Source organism: Vicugna pacos, chromosome 17 (assembly GCF_048564905.1).
Source record: "Vicugna pacos chromosome 17, VicPac4, whole genome shotgun sequence".
NCBI lineage: Eukaryota > Metazoa > Chordata > Mammalia > Artiodactyla > Camelidae > Vicugna > Vicugna pacos.
In genome coordinates, this window is record NC_133003.1 from 33,093,389 (window position 1) to 33,115,167 (window position 21,779).

The 21,779-nt window shown below is 45.5% G+C and overlaps 1 protein-coding gene across 10 annotated transcripts in view; it reads right to left on the reverse strand.

The window, feature by feature from the left end:
• Window positions 1-21,779, reverse strand: part of PRICKLE2 (prickle planar cell polarity protein 2) — a 357,036-nt gene that overhangs the window by 45,931 nt on the left and 289,326 nt on the right. For all 10 annotated transcript variants that reach the window (XR_012060699.1, XR_012060698.1, XM_072941627.1 and 7 more), the window contains 4 exons: window positions 10,104-10,217; window positions 7,122-7,259; window positions 3,921-4,124; window positions 638-824 (listed from right to left, as the gene is read on the reverse strand). Coding sequence is in view for 8 of the 10 variants with exons in the window: in XM_072941627.1 (XP_072797728.1) it covers window positions 638-824; window positions 3,921-4,124; window positions 7,122-7,259; window positions 10,104-10,217 (643 nt within the window). In the remaining 2 variants the exon portion in view is untranslated. The remainder of the gene's footprint in view (window positions 1-637; window positions 825-3,920; window positions 4,125-7,121; window positions 7,260-10,103; window positions 10,218-21,779) is intronic.

The window sequence follows — 21,779 nt, forward strand, 5'->3', positions numbered from 1 at the left end:
TTTCCTTGTCCATCTCTTCCTACCAAGAGGACTGCCTTGGTTCCTCCCCCTGCTAACCCCTGAGTTCTCCCAAGGACACTGTAGAAGACCCCTGTTTATCTTCCCCCCTCCTATTTCCCTGAGACCTCTCCCCCTGCCCTTGCTAGTGGGTCTGTCCATCATCTAGCCCCACCTCAGGGGTGGGTCTACGACTCGGGCAGACCAATAGGAATTCCCTACTCTCTTCCTTTCAGGGTGGAACATATTAAACGAAGGCCTATAGGATTCCTATTTGGAAGACATGACTTGGATATGGGAAAAGACACAATCCCATCCTTTTAGAGACTACAACTGCTAAGATTATATATAACTGAGGTGAGGTCATCTTGGCCACCTTGTGAAGGCATCTTGCTTCCAAATGATGCCAACAGAAGGCAAACTGAGCTGCGACACAGAGGGAAAAAGAAGACTTTGAACGTTTGATCCATCCTTACCTGAAACCAACTTACTCCTTGGCTTTTCCAAGAAATTTCCTTTTTCACTTAGGCTAGTATCACCTGGGTTTCTGTCACTTGCAACCAAAGGGATTCTAACTACACCAGGCATAAAGGAGATCCGGTCACAGCAGGACCAAGCTAAGCACCAAGCGTCGCCTCACCTATGTGCTGGGCACAGGTGTCGCAATATTCCGCGTACAGGGACTCGAAGCAGTGGCAGCAGTAGGGCCTTCCCTCCTTCATGATGTAGCGCTGGCCGCCCAGCACTGTCTCGCACTCAAAGCAGCAGAAGTGTTTCATGTGCCAGTGCCGCCCCTCCGCTTCTGTGCATTCGTCTGCAAAGATGATCTGGAGATGGGGAAGACAAATGGTTGGGGGTTAAGACCCAGCCGTGCGAATGTACTTTAAAGGGCGCAAGGTATCAGGGCTCCAAACTAGAAGGGTAGGAAAATAGGTCCCACCCACAAAAATCTCTAAGTATATGTTCATTCTATACCCATATCAGCTCCCACGTTTAGATTTGCCTAAAGCACAATTCAACAGCTTCTGGCCAGGTCAGTGATGAATTTAACTACATTTTAGTAAGAGAAAGAATTTTCTACCCTAAAGAATATAAAGCAGGACTAAAAGCTGACCGCTTATGGGAACTTGGGTCATTATCTATTTTATTTGGCTTAAATACAATATTTTTAAAAAGGGGAAAGGTCGTAGGAACAGCCGGAATCCTGGTTCTTCTTTTGCAAATACATTATTTGGCAATGCTGGGAACACATTCCTGCGTGGCAAGCAGAAGCTAGATCTGAGACAACAGGTCGCTGCTTTCAGATGAGTGACGAGTTCTGTACTCTGTCGTATTTTTCACCACTCACTGTTGCCTTAAAGTGAGTCACCTTCATTTACGATAACTGCCTAGCCTTGAGGAGCATTTGTGTTTTGGCCCCCCAGACAAAGTTTTTAAAATTTCAAATTTAAAAGCTAACTACAAATGATAGTAATCAAGGCAGTGCAGTACTGGTGTAAGTCCACAGAACGGAAGTGGGAGTCCGGAAATAAACCCAGACAGTTATGGCCAGATGATCACTGACAAGGGTGACAAGGACAGTCAGTGGAAGAAGGAACAGTCTCTTCAACAAATGTGGCTGGGACAACTGAACTTCCTTAGGCAAAAGAATGAAGGTGAACCCCTACCTCACACCACACATAAAAATTAACTCAAAAGGGATCAAAGACCTAAATGTAAGAGCAAGAGACCGATACAATGTTTAGAAGAAAATATTGGTGTCAACTTTCATGAACTCGGATTAGGCAACTATGCAATGGTTTCTTAGCTACGATGCTAAAAGCATAAGCAACAAAAGGAAAAATAGATGAGCTGGAGTTCATCAAAATCAAAAAACTTCTGTGCTTCAAAGGACACCATCAAGAAAGTGAAAATGTAACTACAGAGTGGGAAAAAAAATACTTGCAAATCATGTATTTGATAAAGGATTCGTATCCAGAATATATAAACAACCCGTACAAAGTCACAACAAAAAGAAAAATCACCCAATTGAAAAAAATAGGTATAAGGTTTAACTAGACCAAAAAAAGAGGCTATGTAAATAGCCAATAAATGCATGAAAAAATGCTCAACATTACAAGCCACTAAGGAAAAGCCAATCCATACCACCATGTGATGGCACTTCTACCCACTAAGGTGATGATGATGAAAAAGACAGACAGTAATGAGTGTTGAGGAGAATTTGAGAAGCTGGAATCCTCATTCACTGACAGTGGGAATGTAAAATGGTGTAGCTGCTTTGGGAGACAGATTAGATTCTTCCAAAAAGTTAAAACACAGAACTACCCTATGATCTGTTATTTCCACTCTTAGGTATATAATCAAGAGAGTGGAAAATATATGTCTACACAAAAACCTTTACATGAATATTCATAGCCGTGTTGTTCGTAACAGTCGAAAGTGGAAACTTCAATGTCCATCAATTAATAACTGGTTAAACAAAATGTGATAGACATACACGATTATTATTCAGCCATGAAAAGGAAATTACTGATACTTGCTGTAACTTGGGTGAACCCTGAAAACATCGTGCTAAGTGAACGAAGCTAGACACAAAAGGTCATACATTGCATTAGTCCATTTATGTGAAATGTCCAGAATACGTAAATTCATGGAGACAGAGAACAGATCAGCAGCTGCCAGGAGCTTGGGGGAGGAGGAGAAAGGGAGGGATTGCTCAAGAATATGGGGTTTCTTTTTGGGTGATGTAAACGTTCTGGAATTAGATCGAAGTGACGGTTGCCCAACTTTGTGAATGTACTAAAAGCCACTAAACTGTACATCTTAAAAGGGTAAATCTTACGCCGTATGAATTGTAATCTCTATAAGCAAAAATTTCAAAGGATTTTAATCATCCTCTTTCTGCCATTAGAGAATATAAAGTCATATTACGAGCATCAGTTTGCAGATGTGGGAACTGAGCCATTCAGGTGAAGTGGTGGCCTAGAACCACAGAGGTGGACCAACTCTCTGCCCAGAGGCTCTCTTCTGAACTTCATTATTAGTATGAGAATTCATGTTGGTTAAGGCTGATCGACTTCCTCCTAGGAGAGCGAGTCTCTGATCGGTAGTTTGTAAGGAAGAAGTGCCCATGTCACAGTGGACTCCGGCTGACAAAAGTGCGTGCTGTTTATAGGGTCAGAAAGAACCAACCATCTACTTCATGCAGGAAAAAAACCCCTGTCCAAGACCATTCTCCAAATTATCCCCATAAAGCGGTCAGGTTTAAAACATTCTCCTTTCTCCTCCAAACTTCCAAGCTAACCCAGTTTTTCCGTCTTTCAGCTCACAGGTCACAGCTGCGTGTGCTTCTGCCGGGAGAAAACACAGGTAGGAGCCTGTGTCCACTCTACTTTCTGACCCGGGGAAGCAAATTCAAGTCCCTCTCCGGGTGTGAGGCAGAGGCATCCAGAAGTAGCCCCCTGCCCCCTGAATCCTCATCAGAATGGTTGTAAATTATGGGAGAATCAAATAATGCTACCCATTTTCTGCTCTTCTCAAACCAGTCTGTCCCCTGGAATCTCAGGGAATGCAAGATTTTAAGGCATATGGGACACCGTTACTGATGATTCCTCCCTGGGAGGTGGGATGAAATCTCTCTCTTTTTCTCAAGAGTTCTAAACTGACCCAGTGCCAGGGGCGGGCCCCGGGGAGTGTCTGCGGCCCTAGGCACCATCTCCCCACATAGCAGCCCACGAGACCGTCAAGTTCAGGAGAGCAGACCACACCCTAGCAGCCAGGCGTGGTGGGGCTTCTCTCTTGGCCGGGTTAATACAAGGAGGTGGATGGCCTATGGTTTCCTTGCGTGCGGGAGCCACAGGACAACGCGCAGGCTACCGTGTCACCGAGGGGTGATGGTGGGGGCCCCAGGGGTGGGCTCTGACCTCGTCGCAGGCTGCGCAGCGCGGCTTCAGGCACTCAGCGTGGTGCCTGCCACAGTATATCTTCCCATCTTGGTAAAAGTAGATCAAGTCCACCAGGAGCTCGTTGCAGACAGTGCATATAAAGCAGGGCGGGTGCCAGCAGACCCCGTGGCCGGCGCGTGACGCGAACACAGCAATGTCCCCACCGTTGATCTGGCCTCCGCACTGTGAGGCAAACAGAAAGGTCAGGAGCAACGCCAGTCCCCAGGTCCCCATCTCTCAGTGCCACGTTGAGCAGGATGAACCACCGGACCACCAATGCCAACATCTCTAGCAGGTTACTGAGCGCTATTCTCAACCTGGTGACTGCTACCTCCTTTATGTACACGGCAGGAAGGCTTTTCTTGCCCCCCCACCCCCCCACCCCTTCCTTCTGGGGACCTATAACTCAGATGCAGATCCCGTCACTGAGAAGATAAGGCATCACAAAAGTGGGAAGGAAAGAAAAAGTCTGTTAGCATAACAACAGGCAGGAGGCAAACTTGGAAAGCAAAAGGTCTCATTATCTTTCAGATATTCCAAACACTCTCCAGAGGCACAGCCACATCTAACGCCAGAAGGAGTAGGGTGAGGAAACGGGGAGCGGAGGAGGGGAGGTTGGAGGGGCCCTGGGAGGAGGTGGGGGTCTGCACTGGGGATGGTAGGGGAGTGGGTTCATAAAAATACACCCATCTTTAACTCTCTGCGCTAGAAGCCTTTCAGGCATGCTTTTAGCCTGCTTCCTCTAACATCTTTTCACATAGTCCTGATGGAAAAGGTACCTCTCCTATGGCCAGACCATGGGAAAGGCTTCTTCCCTCTCCTTCCCTATCTTCTCACTCATTTTCCAAAGTTCTTTCCGTTACCCACAAAGGAACAAGACAGAATCCCTGATGACTCAGGCTTACAGCTGGAGTCGGGATAAAATGATTATGTGATTACGGTCTGAGGACCTTTGAGGGAGGAGAAAAGTGTGAGGCAACAGGTCCAGGGGGAGGCTCTCTGCTGACCATGGCGCTGGCCCCGAGGGTCACTGCCGGGGGTCCAGCACTCAGGCCCCGCACGAGCAGCTGAGCTCTGAGGGCAACGTGTTCAAGAGTAGAAATGCTACCTCTAGACCTTTCCCACACCATGGACATCAGAAGGGTTGAGATGCTTCACAGGAAAGGACGTCAAGGTCTCACGGAATAGTCTCTGGGGACTCATTCATGTGAGTGACCGGACAAAAGAAAAACATTACGTTACAGACGGTGACACCCGCGCCTTTTGTGATGCTGTCACCAGAGCTGATGTACGCCTACTGGTAAAAGATACACTGAGGCACATGGAAGTTGTCCAAGTTCTTTGCTCCAACACTGATTCGAATTGGGCAGCAAGCGTCGAACTGGAGGAGGCTGGGAACTCTCCAAGGACAGGAACCCGGGGAGGGGTTTTTATAGAGAAGACATGGAAGCAAAGCAAGGACGTTACTGCAGTGATTAGAGCTTAAGCGGTCCCCTTATTGGGGGGAAGCCCAGTTGCCTGTTTGTAATTGGTTGTCCTTCACTTTCCTTTTCTCAGATTTCAGTACACGGACGGGCTCAGGGTTTGGTCTGTTGATGCAGGCTCCCAAGGCATGGGAGCCACCCCAGTCTGATGGCCTCCGTGTTTCATTACTTTCACAATAACAGAACCCCCTTTAGTCCTCACCGTAATTCTATACCATAGGTGTTTGTTATCCCCACTTTGCAGATGACAAAACTGAGGAAAAGTAACATGCTCAGGGTCCTCTGGCCGAAACACGAGTCAAACTTCTGTCTTTGCGCCTCTGCGCTCTCACCACTATTCTATACCACTCTTGACATCTGCCCAAGAAATGCCTGAACTTCCCTTTGTCTTAGGGGAGCCCAGTTGAGCTGGTCGAGGTGAAGGACCTGAGAGCGGCAGATGCCCTGAATGGAGCACACAGAATCTCACATCTTAACCTCTGACCACCTGCATCTCAGGGGTGGGTGTCAAGGATGAAGACTCTACTGCCAATCTCTGGTCCCTTGGCTCCCCTGTGAAGCAGCATCTCCATCCACCTCCATTCCATCTACCTGAACCTTCTCACATCATCCCTCTGAAATCTCAAAAAAGGGCCCCCAAGTGGTACCCCCTCCCCTCAGGCAGTATCTCACCCTCTCTTCACTAATCCGGTTCATGGATCTTCAGGACATGACTGGGTCCCTAAAGGGCTTAAGGAGTTAGGTGGGGCTACTCTCCCAGCAGCAGGGCTGAGATAAACGCTACCCCCAACCCACCCCGCTGCAAAAAAGGACCATCAGTCCCAGAATGCTTTTGGTAGCCAAGAGGTGGGGCAGGGTGAACCCAGGCAGGCTGGATTTGAAGATACCCTGCTTTCTTTAAAACTCAACTCCACCGTGCCTGGAGCACTCTACAGGAGAGAAGAAGGAAAAACACATGCAGACCCTTCAACTCAGTGAGGTTCTAGAAAGAATGTAGGGGGCTTGACGCACTTCGCTAAAGAACCCGCAAACCCAAGGAGATGACCATTTACCACCTCTTCGGACGGCACTGGTTGACCCATGATGCAGGAACACTCCATTATCTAAAGCGCTCATTGTAAAATATAAATGCATCACGTCACTCCTCTGCTCCAGTCCTTCCAGCAGCTGCCCATCTTCTCGTGGCTTACGTAACCATCCACGAAACCTGACTTCAGCTGCTCATTCTCTTCCTTTACTCCCTCTGCCCTGCCACACTAGCCAAGCCGCTGTTGCTCAAACACAACAGAACTGCTCCTGCCACAGGGCCTTTGAACTGGCTGTTTCCTTACACACCCCTCCTTCCCTCGCCATCTGCATGACTCACTCCCTCGGTTCCTGCATGTCTTTGAGGGGCCTTCACAGTCACCTTACTGAAAATTGCAACCAACCCACCCTCCCAGCACTGATCCCCTGCCCCGCTGTTTTGTTTTTTTTTTCCATCTTACTTACTCATGTCATGGTCTGGCTTCTTTTCCTAGAATGGAACTTCTTACAAGGGCAAAATTAAGCTTCCAAACTTTTGTTGACAGTTGACAGCTGTATCCCCCAGGCCCACAACTGTGCCTGGCACAAAACAGGTCCTCAGTACAATAACTGTGGCACGAATGAATGAGGGGAAGGATGCCCCTTGCCGCTCAGCGGAATCCACGCTCACCTGTTCACAGATGGCTCCTGTCATTGTGACTGGGAAGGGCCTGACATTGCCTCGGCCCAGGTTTTCACGTTTCCTCTGGTTGCTGAAGAGCTTCAGCTCCCTCTTCTCTTCCTCATCCAGGGAGTTGCAATAGCGGACCTGAGCAGACACAGAGGATGGCAGGCGGAGGTCACCCTTGCTCCCAAGGATTCCTGAAGCCCACGCCTCGGAGCTCTCTCATCAAACACACTCCCATTTGGTTTTATGGTCCTGGCCAGCACTTCACCACCACCAGGCTTGGGGCTACTGAAAGTGAGTCTCTACCTGAAATTGGTGACCTCAAGAGAGCTTACTAAGGGCTGTAAACTCCAGAGCCCAAGTCTTGGGCAGGCTAATGGTCTGTAACTACCCAACTCTGCTCGTCACACTGAGATCCGAGTCACCTGGGATAAGCTTTGTGCTAGTCAAGATCTAGGACTTTCTCCTTCTTTCAGATTGATCTGGGTCTTCCAACTGACTGTGATAATTTCACTGCCATGTATGTGCCCACATCAGTGATCCTTGACACCAAAGAATGGCTCCAGGCCAGAGAGCCAGACTAGCCGTCCACATGCTCTCAGCTTCTGTTTCCCAAAAGGAGGTGGGAACCAAAGGCGTGAGACTGAGGAGTTGGTCCAGAGTTATCTGTGTTCCTTCACGGAAGTCCCTGTGTGTTTCTCTGTGCGTAGGAGGGAGAGGACTGCCCCCAGGCTTCGGTGAATTCATCAACTTGCATAAGATCTTTTCCTTTGTGTGAAACACAGAAACTCACAGAATTAAGGGAGGGATGTTAAAGATACTCAGATCTGCTGTCTCCCAGTTTCTCTTTTATTTATGCACACCTTGGGAATTTTGTTGTAATCTTGAACTATGGTTTACTTAATACTGTTTTAAAAACGAACTCCCTTTTTTTATTGAATACATTTATGTAAAAAGAAATTATCCTGTGACTATAAATGGAAAAGCAGTATCACCTGTGAAAAACAAGGTGACCATAAAGCTAAACATTAGAGTGAAGACGAAACCGTATTGTTAGATTGTAGCTGGCTACTTCTGCTCGTGTGAGATCCTGAAACGGAGATTCTTAACACCGTCACTTAAAAATAGAGATTAGTAGGAAGGAGGTGGAGAGGTGTGAGACACCTACCCACTCAAACTACAACTTCCCCCTTGATTATTCAACCACTCAGTCACAAGGAATGAAATGCTATTTAAAAGGGAGTGAGTCTTTTCGTGATGTGGTTCAACATTATTTACTGCCACATCCATATACCACCCCAAGTCATGTTCTGGGAAGCATGCATCTAACCCTGCCCGCTGCCTTACTTTAGAGTAACCTGACCATCGAGAATTAACTGAATTGCCCAGATGATCTGTCCTACAGATGGTTAAAGAGAAAACTTTGAACCAGGACTAATTCGAAAACCAGAACAAGCTGTATGTATCAAAACGGCCTTATCTGGGCGAAAAAGAGAATGATCAAGTATTTACTTTAGAATCACACTTTGTCCTTAAAAGAGCCATGTCAAACGGGCAAAATCTGCCCTCTAGGTCACACAGAAGCAATTCTCACCAACAGGAAGAAGAAACTTGGAGGGTCTCTTTTCATGAGACCACAGTGAACCATAAATAGAATTAACTATACTATGAAGCACAGACGAGTCCATCACTTCCTTTTATCAAGTCAAAAAAAGTTGAAAAAAAAAACTTCACATGAAGAGAAAACTGTAATGATGGGAAAGGATACACAGTTACACCACTGACAATTTATGGACAGGCTTTGAAAGAAAGGCATGCCCTCCCTGTTTGTAATAACCCGCATTTTCACTTCCAAATTAGTTAACTGGGCATCTGGTTACAATGTTTGCTCTCCTCGTTAAAGGAGAAAGCATTATTTAAATTTGTCTTATGAAGTCTGAGGTAAACTGTAGGAAAGGGAACTGGGGCTCTCTTTCTAGAGAGTTGCTTCAGTTTTTAAGCTTTTGCTCCACTTACTCAAATTTATTTTTGAGGCTCTAGATTTATTCCTTTAATTCAAGTGTGGGAAGATAAAGACTTAAAAAGCACTCACTCAGTTCCCCTGGGACTGAACTTGTGGGTGGGGGCAGGTGGTAAAAAGGGGTCCCGCTCTCTAAAAGGGGTTTTAAATTTCTCCTTTCAACTTAAAATGATGTTTTCATGTAAATCACAATTGGAGTGAAGTGGACAATTTGATCCTGTTGGATCCCTATTTTTAAAAATCAGATACTTAAAAAGTAATTCCTAGTTTGCAAATCGAAATCTCGCAAGCATGATGATCTTTTAAAAGCGTTATTTACAAATTTCCTTTTATGATCAGTTTGACTTCAAAGAGGTGGAATGCCTGCTTACAGTGCTGCTGTGTGTCTGGGTTCAGAAAAGAGGAACAGCCTGCAAGTTGTACTTTCAAGGGTACAAAGGATGACCTTGACAAGATGGACTGTAAGTGACAAAAAACACAGATGTTCACAGCTGCAAGTCGGGACATGTAACTTCTACTGCAGTGTAACGTGGAACACTTGCACACTCACTGACTGTGAAACGATGCTGAAAATTCAAGAGAGTCACAGAGTTTGTGCTGGGTTTGAACTGTCCGGGGAATCTCAATCATCTAACGTGCTCAGGCAACCAGCACTGCATATTCTTCAACTAAGCATACCTGAACTTGAGCTTTCCCGTTTTAGTGCTCCCTGGCCGCCCCAAATAGCTCCTAGTGCCAGGCACAGAGGCGAAGCCAGCGCATAATGAGATTCTGTTTTTCCACAACCTCCTCTAGGAGGTGTCTGACAGTTTCTCTCGGTTCTAATTAAGGAAGCTAAAATCCTAAAATAAATTGCCAGAGTTCTTCGTTGGGCATCGCACTGCTCACAGCATTCTGATTCTGAAGAAGGTAACAATTCCAAAGAGTCTAAGGGGAGTCTTTAGAAGGCCCCTCTCGCCTCTTACCTCATTGTCATGTGGTGGCAGCTGGTGTAAGAGCTGCTTGATTCGCAGTTTCTCTCCAGGACTGTTGACATAGGGAACTTTCTCCTCTGGGAGACAGCTGTAGTACTGGTGTACCTGAAGGACGGAAGGCACACAGGTAACTCGCCCACTGCTCAAACCACTCGGCCATTCCCTCCATCCTAGGAAGGTGATTCCCACAACAGGGCACCGTCTACTTCCCGCTGTCCCCACCCTTCGTGAAACTCAAGGGTGTGCGAGTTTCTCAGTGCAAGCAGCGAAATTCACCCTTCAGGAAAGAGTCCTGCCAATCGCCCATGTCTTGGGGCTTTTCTTCGCTCTTCAAGGGCAGAACAAAGCCAGCAAAAGTTCCTAGAAAAGGAGATTTCGGCAAACTGGTGCTGGTGAACCCGGAGGGTAGGGCTTTCCCGGCAGGCTCCCCCAGGAGCTGACTTTACCATTTTCTCTGTGAGTCTCCGGCATGTAACCTGCCTTCCTAGCCAAAGGGATGCGTCAGCGCCTGCCTCGGTGCTGGAGTCAAAGCTGGTCTTTGGCACTGGGAGAGCTCCTGGGTCCCTCAGCCTCCACCTACATGAAAAGCCCTCCAGGTTTTAAGCTCTTTGCAAGGATAGGCAGCAGCTCAGATCTGTCAGAGTCACTAAACTCGGGATACAGAGCGTGTAATTAAAAATCACCGTTAAAGTCAGTTTTTTTGGTACATCCTAGAATTAGAATGCTCCTGTTTACGGCTGTTAGGACTTATCCGTGTAGTGTCTGAGGCTCATTCAGCCCTAACAACAACTTGGGAAAGCACCAAACATCTAATTTCGCCTGAGAAAAGAAAACCGACAGTCTGCCATCCAGCTGCAGGTAAAAACGGGGAAAGAAAAAATACTGGCCAAAACAGAAGGTATGCTTTATATAGGAGACACACACACACACACACAAAACCCAAACCCGCAAGCTCAGATGACATCATGGAAAATACTTTTCGACTATCTCTTAGCATCATGACCAGCTCTTGCGAAACAAAGCATTCATTCAGCAAAAGGGAGAAGGCAGAAGACGTGGGGCTCTAAATTCATCGCATTTGTTACACTCCGCAAACTTGGTCACAGTCCCTTGAGTTTAGGGAGCCCTGGATGGGAACACGTGTTTTGGGAATGCAGGAGTGAAGCGTTGCAAAAGTTCTGTCTTCTTTGATCTCCAGAAACCAAATTGTAAATGTCAGAAGAGAAGGGGAGAAGGCTTTGCAATGACAAGGCCTAAAAAAAAATGTGAAGGCCACCCTTCTTTTCCGAAGAAATGATCATCATTGTTCACCATCACGTGCATATCATCCTCCCGATCAAATCCCAAAGGCAAACGTGAACAGACTTCTCCCCAGACTAGCTGACTAGCCCGGCAACCCCTCCCTAGAGGCAGCTGGCAGGGAGCCTCGTCCCCGGGCTGGGAAGCGGTGGTTCCAGGTTTAGCCCACAGGTTACCAGCACCCTCTCTGAGAAGAAATACAAGCCCAGATCATGAGTGAGGTTGGGGTCAGAAGCTGGTAACGAGCCCATGAGAGCCCGGCACACCATCCCGTGCTCAGGAGAACCGTGCCCCATGTGCCTGACCAGGTAAGTGCCAGGTACGGAGAAACAGGTCCAGCTCCTGTGTCTTGGGGGACGGGCTCTGCCTTCCCAGTCAAGGAATTACTTGCGCAGAGGTCTTGTGACAACATCACTTTGTCATTCTCACAACTCCCGTTATAGTTACAGAACATTAGGGACAACAGCGAATATAAAATCAGTCACTGTGGATGCCTGATAAGGAAGAGTCTAATTTGAGCTCCAATGACCCTCCACTCAGTCACCCCTGAAGACTCACACACTCCCCTCTGCACTTCCCAGAGCAGATTCATTTTCCGAATTGGTACCTTGAACAAGCCCTCTCTGATGCTGCCCAAGGTGGACCCAGGTGGGCATTCTGCCTTGCACAGCATGGCCAGGGAGATGGGAAGCCCCAGTCGTGGCTCCGTCATCTCCCATCTCTCTGTTCCTGAGCAAGTTAACAAAATCTCTCAGAATCCTTATCATAAGACTGTGGCAATTCAGTGAGAGTGTAGGCAAAGCAGTTGGCTCCCAAACAATAAATAATACAAATACATAGCAATAAGTGGGCTGTCCAGCTTGGCATCCTCCAGATGGAACAATCCAGATTTTCTTGCCCTTTCTTGCACTGTAGGATGTCAGGCAACACTGTTGGCTTGTAGAGTGAGACCAAACCTGGGGAGACCCCACCTACGCTGGTCAAGGAAAGAAGGCTGCAAAGAATAAAATGCAACTGAAGCTAGTTTGGTTTTGGGGGGCGGGGTAAAGGGTAAATTATTATAAAGATGTGCTCTTCTCAAGAAACGCAGCATTATGGGAGGGCCTCATGAGGAAATGGGACTTCCCGTCTCTCTGAGCCTCTGACCTGTGTTCTAGTCTTCTCTCTCTGAAGGCCTGCTCTTCACGGGGCTTGAGTCTGAATGACTTCAGATCAAGAGCCCATCCTAGACTGAGTGGCTTCGCTCAATTCCCAGTCCTTTACAGAAGGGCTCTGATGACACCATCCTGGGCAAGGGCCACACCTGGAGACTGGGTTGGAGACTTTCCACGCCGTTTTAAGACTAGAGGATAAAGGAGTCCCAACATACCTCGGCGTGCTGAGGTCCATCCTAAAGACTGAATTATTCATCCAACAGAGACAGTGACTACTCTTTTGGAACATCTTTCCAGGCTGGACATCTTGAGTTGCCTTTTATAAGTTTAAGCCTACTGATCGCCACCACTGAAAACGCATCTTTTCTACCAGCATTCCAATAATTCCTCGAATATAAAATGTGCTCAAATAATTTCTCACAAGGTAACTGACTATGTGGTGGAGGACTTAAAAACTGACCTGACTAGGACGCTCCATTATTAAACCAAATTGGCCAATATGAATTAACAAGCTACCAAATCACCCCCATATCACATGGTGAGGGATCTGACTTGCTCTGAGGAAGGAGAGTGAGTCAGTCCTTCACCACTTCCAAAGCTCTTCAAAGCCTGATCAAATCCAGGAGGAAAAATAATCCCTTGGTATTGACTTCTGTGTCTTCTCCTGGTGTTCAGGAGCTGGATTTTGCAAGCTCTTCACTGAACAAAGGGGATTAGCAGACAGATGGGCATCACGGAGAAATCGCTCTCTTTCCCAATCTGTCTCTGATTGAACACGGTAATGTTGCGTGCTTGGAAATGCTCTGGCATCTTCCATAATAAAACTACCGTATAGCCCCAAACAAACACCAAGCATACCAGTAGTAAGGGGAAAATATTTAGTATACTTTCTGGCACTACAAAAATTAAATTTGGCACCACCCCCTGAAAATCCTGCAGACTGCTCATTTTAGCCCAAACATGCTTCACTTGTTAATTTTTACAAGTAAATAATCAAATCCAACAGAATTTTATCAGTGATGATCAGTACCAAGCTATTATCTGGTGGGTTGATAACTTGATTTTGCCTCTTGTGTACACTGAGCATCTTCCTGCAAAAGCAGGGCTGTGCAACGTGCTAGGAACTTCGCTCCACTGACACATTCCCAGGTAGAGATGCCCGGTGATTCTGCACTGGGTGTGGCCGTACAGGGTGCCTTTCTCCCAGACAAAAGCATTTTGAGCGCAATAAACTGGTTTAGGAAAACGAAATAGCCGAAGGCCTTTCTTCAAGGTGTTACTCCCAACAGCGAGGTTTGGCAATGACTTCAGTCTGTGTCAGTTGGATTATAAGAGCTTTAGTCAGTGTGCAAATAAGGTCTACAGAGCAAGACCTCGCCCGGTTGGAAAGACGGCGTTTGTTAGAAGGAACTGCGCGTTTGACAGCATTTCTGCCTGAGCAGAGACGGAAGGCAGAGAGTCGTGACTCCTTGGTGGAGAGAAAAGTATGCTAATAAAAGACAAGCATTTTATTTAGAGCAGTGGTTCTTAAATTTTAGCTTCCACCAGAACCATCTGGAAGGCTTGTTTAAACACACCTTTCTCATTCAGTATGCCTGGAGGGGGGCCGGGTGATTGCATTTCTAACCACTTCTCAGATGATGCCCCCTGCTGTTGATTCAAGGAGCGCATTTTGAGAGTTTCAGAGTCACCCAAGTGTTTTCCTTCAACAGCCAATCCATGAGCTTACTGGGCAAGGGATGGTATTCCAGGAGACCCAGAGGAGGCAAAAGAACTTGTTCAAACTCACTTGATTTCATAGGTGTCACCTTCCCACACTGACATGTACGCTTAAGCAGGCGGATTCCACCAGCTCTGGCGAGAATGAGAAAACCTCAGGGCAGAGCGCTCATGTTTTTGGATGGGACATTTTCCGCATCAAAACATCCCTATTTTCTTATAGTGGGAACCCATCAAAGAAGTCAGAATTTTGGGGTTGATTTTACAATCAATTGTCCTTCATTGTTTAAATGAAGGCAGGGATCAAAGAACTTTTTTTTTTTTAATTGAGTGGCTCTTATGCCCACAGGGTTTTTATACACAGTGTTGTGTGAACCCTCCCCACACCTTGGAGGTGGGTGCATTATACTCATCAGATTGAGAGTCACGCAGCTAAAATGTGGGAGGGCCACCTTTGACCTTGGCTTCCTCATACCCTCCCTGTTTTTTGTGGGTTCTTGGGCTTCTTTATTGAGAAAAAAGAAAAAAAAATAAAAAAGACTAGCAGATGGATAGGAAAGAAGGGAAAAAAAGACACAGTAGACTCTCAATACATCAGTATGATTGACCACAGAAATAATAAACATGTTTTCCTTTGGTGTTCTCCATAATATAACCAACATATGGTTCAAAACGAAATGACAGTAAGTAAAATGATGTACTCTAAATTAAATAGTCTTTCTGAAACACCATGATATGATTGTGTAAAAAGGAGCTGTGGCAGAAATGGCTACCCATTCACATCAATTTTCTTTTCTTCCTTAATTAGCATACCATCATTTTGCTTAAGAGCATCAGTATGCCCAGCTAAGAACAGTATTTCTGTACCTTCCTAGTAGCTACATGTGGCCATGTGAATAAATTCTGGCCATGTGACTTCGTGGAGAGCTCTTTCAAAGGAGGCAAGCAGTTGACCTTTTTGCCCATTTCCTCTTCTTCCTGCTTCCTGGCTGGAATGTCAACACAATGGCTGGAGGTCCAGCAGCCATCCTGTACCAGGAAGTAACCTTAAAAATGAGAGTTTTTGATGATACCATGGAGCCATCATACTAGCCCTGGGTTGCCTATAACTAAATTTCTTTAACCACTGAAAGAAATAAATTAGCTCTTTATACATCTCAGCTACTGGGAAGTGCATGAAATTCCTAAATGACAGAGCAGTAATTCTGAAGCGTTATTATACTCTGGAATCATCTGAGGTCCTTATTAAACATCAGTCCCATTTTCATCCCTCTGGGTCTGAAAGAGCTCAGCATTTTGCACTCTTAATAAAAACCTCACACCACATCATGAGAAGCACTGCTTTAAGGGGAAGTCAAACGGCACTTGACAAGGTAAAGGTAAAAACTCCTGGAATGTAATCATCAAGGCGGGCTGCCACTTTTGAAAGGTTTTATAAAAACCCATCTTAACCCAGAGACTAACTAGAAGACTCAGCCTTTATTTCACATTCTCCCTCTCCTGCAGTTTGAGAAGCTTGGGACCTCAGTTAATCTCCCTCAGTCCCCGGAGGCCACAGCGAGCGTATGCCTGAGGTCTCAGAAGGCAGAGGCTACAGAGAAGAGAAAGATGCTGCCTGAATTTGCAGCACATGGCGGTTTTTATGAGAAGTGCACACTAGTTCTCAAATGGGGACCGGGAGAATAATCAGGTAGTGTTACAGCTGTGAGCACGGGCCGACGGGCTGCTTCAGAGGGCCCGTTTGTTCATTCGGCCCCTACGTGCCAGAATCTCATTACCCAAGCAATAGGAGAAAAGTGTTGTTCAGTGCCATCTAAGAGGTAAAATCGTACCAAGTTTGGCTCCTTCCCTTTTCTCCTGGAGACTCACATTATAATTTTAATTGGTTTACTCAGGAAGTAATTTAGAAAACATCAGTCTAAAACCTAATGCCTAAACCATGCCTACATCATGCTTAAACTCCCCAAGGACTGGGATCCAAAATCAAGAATATTTCAAACACTATCCCCCAGCCCCTACTTTTTTTTTTTTTTTTTTTTTGCTCTGGATGTCTGATTCAACAGCAAACCATGTCAGATTTAGACTCAAAATAAATCCAGAATCCACTCATTCCCCCTGACCCCTTCACAACCAGTCCAGCCTCGACTAAGTGCTCACTGGGGTTATAGCCATGGCTGCTTCTGGACCCTGCCTTTTACCTTTGTGCCCTTGCAGGTGACTATTCAGTAGAACAACTCTATCTGAGTATAAAACAGGTCATGTTACTGCTCTTCTCAAAACCCTTCATGACATCTCATCCTCCTCGGATTCAAAGCCAAAGTCCTCACTGTAGTATCATGATCTTGCCTCCTTAAGACCTGGCTGATCACATCACTTACTATATTCCTCATGTTCAGGCTTGCTCACAATGGCCTCCTTGCTATCCCTCCTGCCTCAGGGCCTTTGCACTGGCTGTTCTCTTTGCCAGGAACATTCCTTCCCCAGGTATTTACATGATGCCCAGCCTCACTTCTTTCAGTCTTTGCTCACAAGTCACCTTATCAGAGAGGTCTTCCCAGACCCCAATAAATCAGCACCCACACCTCTTACTCTTTAGACCAGTGCTTCTCAAACTGGGGCTAATGGTGACTCCCTCAAGGGATACGTGGCAATGTCTGGAAACACTCACTGTTGTCACAAGTGCTGTGTGTGCGCGCGTGCGTGCGCACGTGAGCTATTGACACAGAATGGGTCAAGGCCAGGGATGTTGCTAAATCTCCTACGATGCGTAGGATGGTTTCCACAGTAAAGAAGAATCTGGATCCAAATGTCATTAGTGCTGAAACTGATAAACAATGCGCCTGCTTTTCTCCAAAGATTTTTACCAGTTGCTGATGCAGCATCTACTTGTTCATCGTCCTCTCTTCCTTCTAGTATGAGAACGCCTGGGGCTTTGTTCACTCTCTACCCCCAGAAGAAGGTGGCACACATAGTTGGTACTCAACAAATGTTTGCTGAATGAGTGTGTGCTGTGTTCGGGTCTCATCTGTTTGCCTTTCTGGTTTATCAGTGGATGTGGATGGGTACGTGCAGCAACAGGATACCCAGGGGAGGTTTCAGGAGGAATCAGAGTAAAACTCACAGAGCTTCCCTTTCACGCCATCAAAGCACTTGCTTTTTCACCAAAGATGATGGATGTGGGGTGGATGGCGAGGATGCAAAGAGAAGGATGAATAAAATACCATCAATGTACTGTTTCTTTAAGAAGAAGAGAACTAAGCAACACCCCTTTTTATCTGAAGCCAGAGAACTTCTTTCAAGTTGAGTCAACTCTGTTCAAACAAATTAATCACATTACATCCTAAGCAGGTACTGAGATTTAAAAACACATGAGCTGTTTTTTCTGCTATGCCTGTTGGCTCTCATGTGCTCACTCTCTTTCCAATCTTTTTAGTTTAAAATTGTTCTATTTAGAATATTAAACTTCAAGGTTTAGTCAGAAAATATGTTCCATGTAGTCTGGAGCAGTAGCCGACAGACAATGATTTCACCCTGTCTTAAAGAGGTCTCAGAAGCAGAAGAACTTGGTGTTAAATACTCTCTGAGTTGTAATGACATAAAAACTCCCTCACCCCAATTTTATCAAAACACTTTGCAGAGGGGTGGGGAGGTATATAGCTCTGTTAGAGCACGTGCTTAGCATGCACGAGGTCCTGGGTTCAATCCTCAGTACCTCTATTAACTAACAAAATAAAACCTCTATTAGCCAACAGAACAAAACAAAAAATACTCTGCAGAGTGTCTACACATTTACATACATGCTCTACTAAAAATTCCCCGACTGTTGTTTACTTTTTTGGAAAATAGTTTCAATGTTGCCTTTAGACAAAAAACACAGATACATCTGTAGGAAAAAGCAGGGTGACACTTCCCTGGGGTGGCTAAGTGTTTGGAGTCACACTGTTTGGATCTGAACTAATAGACTGAACACTTACCATCTGTACATAGTTGGGCAAATTACTTTATCTCTTACAGAGTCAGTATCTCCATCTGTAAAATGGGGCGATAGTATTTACTTTGAAACAATGCTAAGAGGCTCAAATGGTATTCAAGCACACATCGTTTTAGTGAGCTTTGCTTTTCTGTGCTGCGCAGATACTGCGTTTTTTACGAATTGAAGGTTTGTGGCAACGCCGCAACAAACAAGTCCATCAGTGCCATTTTTCCAACAGCATCTTCTCAGTCTGTGTCTCTGAGTCACATTTTGGTAATTCTCCCAATGTTTCAAACTTTCTCACTGTTAATGTATTAGTTAAGGTGATCTCTGATCAGTGATTTCTGATGTCACTACTGAAAAAGGCATGTTGAAAGCCAAGACAGGGAGACAGGCTGAAAGGTATCTGCTCCAAAGTTAGCCAAGTTGTGAGTGCAAAGGCAAAGTTCTTGAAGGAAATTAAAAGTGCCACTTCAGTGAACACACAAATAACAAGAAAGCAAAACAGCCCTCCTGCTGATAATGGAGAAAGTTTGAGTGGTCTGGACAAAAGATCAAACCAGTCATAACATTCCCTTAAGCCAAAGTCTGACCTGGAGCAAAGCCCTAATTCTCTTCTACTCTATGAGAGAGGTGAGGAACCTACAGAAGAAAAATTTGAAGCCAGCAGAGGTTGGTTCATGAGATTTAAGGGGAAAAGCCATCTCCTTAATATAAAAGCACCAAGTGGAGCAGCAAGTTCTGATGTCGAAGCTGCAGCAAGTTATCCAGAAGATCTAGCTGAGATAATTCGTGAAGGTGGCTACACTAAAAAAAAAAAGAAAGATTTTTCAATGTAGGTAGATGAAACAGCCATATATTGGAAGAAGATGCCATGTAGAGCTTTCATAGCTACAGAGGAGAAGTCAATGCCTGGCTTCAAAGCTTCAAAGGACAGACTGACTTTCTTGTTAGGGGCTAAAGTAGCTGGTGACCTTAAGTTGAAGCCAATGCTCATTTACCATCCCGACAATCCTAGGACCCTTAGGAATGATGCTAAATCTACTCTGCCTGCGCTCTATCTTTAAAGGGAAAACAAAGCCTCGATGACAGTACATCTGTTTACAACATGGTTTATTGAGTATTTTAAGCCCACTCTTGAGACCTACTGCTCAGAAGGAAAGACTCCTTTTAAAGTATCGCTGTTTACTGACAGTGCACCGGATCACCCAAGAGCTCTGACGGAGATGGACAACGCGATTCATGATGCCTGCTAACACAGCAGTCATGCTGCGGCCCCTGGATCAAGGAGTCACCTTGACTCTCAAGTCTTATAATTTAAGAACATCCATGATTCACGGTTAGAGAGCAACATTTCAACATTCACAGGAGTCTGGAAGAAGCTGTTTTCAACCCTCATGGGTGACTTTAAGGGGTTCAAGGCTTCAGCGGAGGAATTAACTGCAGATGTGGTAGAAAGAGCAAGAGAACCGGAATTAGAAGGGGAGTCTGAAGATGTGAGTGATTGGCTGCAATCTCAGGATAAAACCAACAGATGAGCAGTGGCTTCTTACAGATGAGCAAAGAAAATGGTTTCTTGAAATAGAATCTAGCCCTGATGAAGATGCTGTGAAGACTGCTGAAATGACAACAAAGGATTTAGCATATGATCTCAACTTGGCTGAAGCAGCAGCAGCAGGGTTTGAGAGCATCGGCTCCAATCTGAAAAGAGCCCTACCGCGGGTGAAGGCTATCACACAGCATCGCACGCCACAGAGAAATCGTTTATTAAAGGAAGCATCAATCGACGGGGCAACTTCAACTGCTATAGTTCAAGAAACCGCGACAGTTACCCCAACCTTCAGCAACCACCACCCCAACCAGTCAGCAGCCATCAACATCAAGCAAGATTCCCCACCAGCAAAAAGATGACGGCTTGCTGAAGGCTCAGGTGATGGTTAGCAGTTTTAAGCAATAAAGCATTTTTTAATTAATGCGTGTACATTTTCTTTTTAGACAAAACGCTATTGTACACTTCACAGACAACAGTAAAGCATAAACATAACTTTTATACGCACTGGGAAGCCAAAAATATTGTGACTTTATTACGATACTCGCTTTACTGTGGTGGTCTGGAACTGAATTTGCGAATCGTGAGGTATGCCTGTAATATGACTAGCACAAAAACAGGTGCACAGAGAAGGATCTGTATTTCTTAGCTCTGAAGCAATTTAATCTGTAAGTCACAGATGTCTACGTTCTGGACCCAACTGTGCCTCCTCCCCCACTCCCCACCCCCAACTCACATGCTGAACGGCTAACCTCCTATGTGACTGTATTTGGAGACAGAGCCTTTAAGGAGTGAGGTCATAAGATTGGGGCTATAATCAGAAAGGACTGATATCCTTATAAAAAGAGGAAGAGACACTAGGAGTGCCCATGCACACAGAAAAGGCCATGTGAAGACACAGCAAGAAGGTGGCCGAACGCAAACCAAAGTGAGGACTCATCAGAAACCAACCCTGCCAGCACCCTGATCTTGGGCCTCCACCCTCTAAAACTGTCAAGAAGTAAATTTGTGTTGTTTCAGCCACCCCATCTGTGGTATTCTGTCACGGCAGCCCGAGCACACTAACACGGTCTAGACACGCAAGGCACTGTGGAGGGCTGGTGGGGAAGGACACGCACGTGAATAAGAAACTAACCTGTTTGAAGGAGGTTATATTTTCCTAGTGCGTATAAGACACGTAGACAAATGACTATAATGAAAAGTTAAAGTAGTGCAAAGGCCATGAGAGGCTGAGAAAAACACTTCAGAGGTTCAAAAGCCATAAGTCAAATCTCCGAATCTGCAGCATTTGCTAATTTCCACGGTATAAATAATCCCACGAGGGCTGATTTCAAGGTGCCAGGGTGACTCACTGGATGTGGGACTGAGCAGAGGCATCGCAGCATACAGTTAGATAGTATTTCCACCCTATGGGTATAAAAACTGAAATAACTTCAAGAGCACAGATGATAGTGAAATATGGGAAAGGAATTAGGAAGTGATGAGTTTTCAGTATTTATTATCTTTCTTTTTAATGTAGTTTAAGTTTATATAATTAAGTTTTAGGAATGGCTGAATTTAACTGGCTTACGAAATTCCTGAAAAATGACCAACTGGATCTTGTGATGCTGAAAAGCCAGTTCCAGGACATCTTTGTCTTGGAAACTTACAAGTCCGTTTCTTTGGCAGACTCTCTTTAAAACGGTGAGAAGAGGGGGAGGGTAATAGCTCAGTGGTAGAGTGCGTGCCTAGCATACACGAGGTCCTGGGTTCAATCCTCAGTACCTTCATTAAAAAAATTTTTTTTAAAGATAAGAAGAAAATAACAGTAGAGCACTGTAAGTGTAATTAATCCACTCCCCCCACTCTATTATTAGTCAGCAGATTCACAACGTCATGTAAAACCATCGTGGAGAAAGTTTTGAGAGCAGCAACAGAAGATACCCCAAGACAAATCCAACTTTTGAACTGTTAAGAAGTGATACAGAATGACA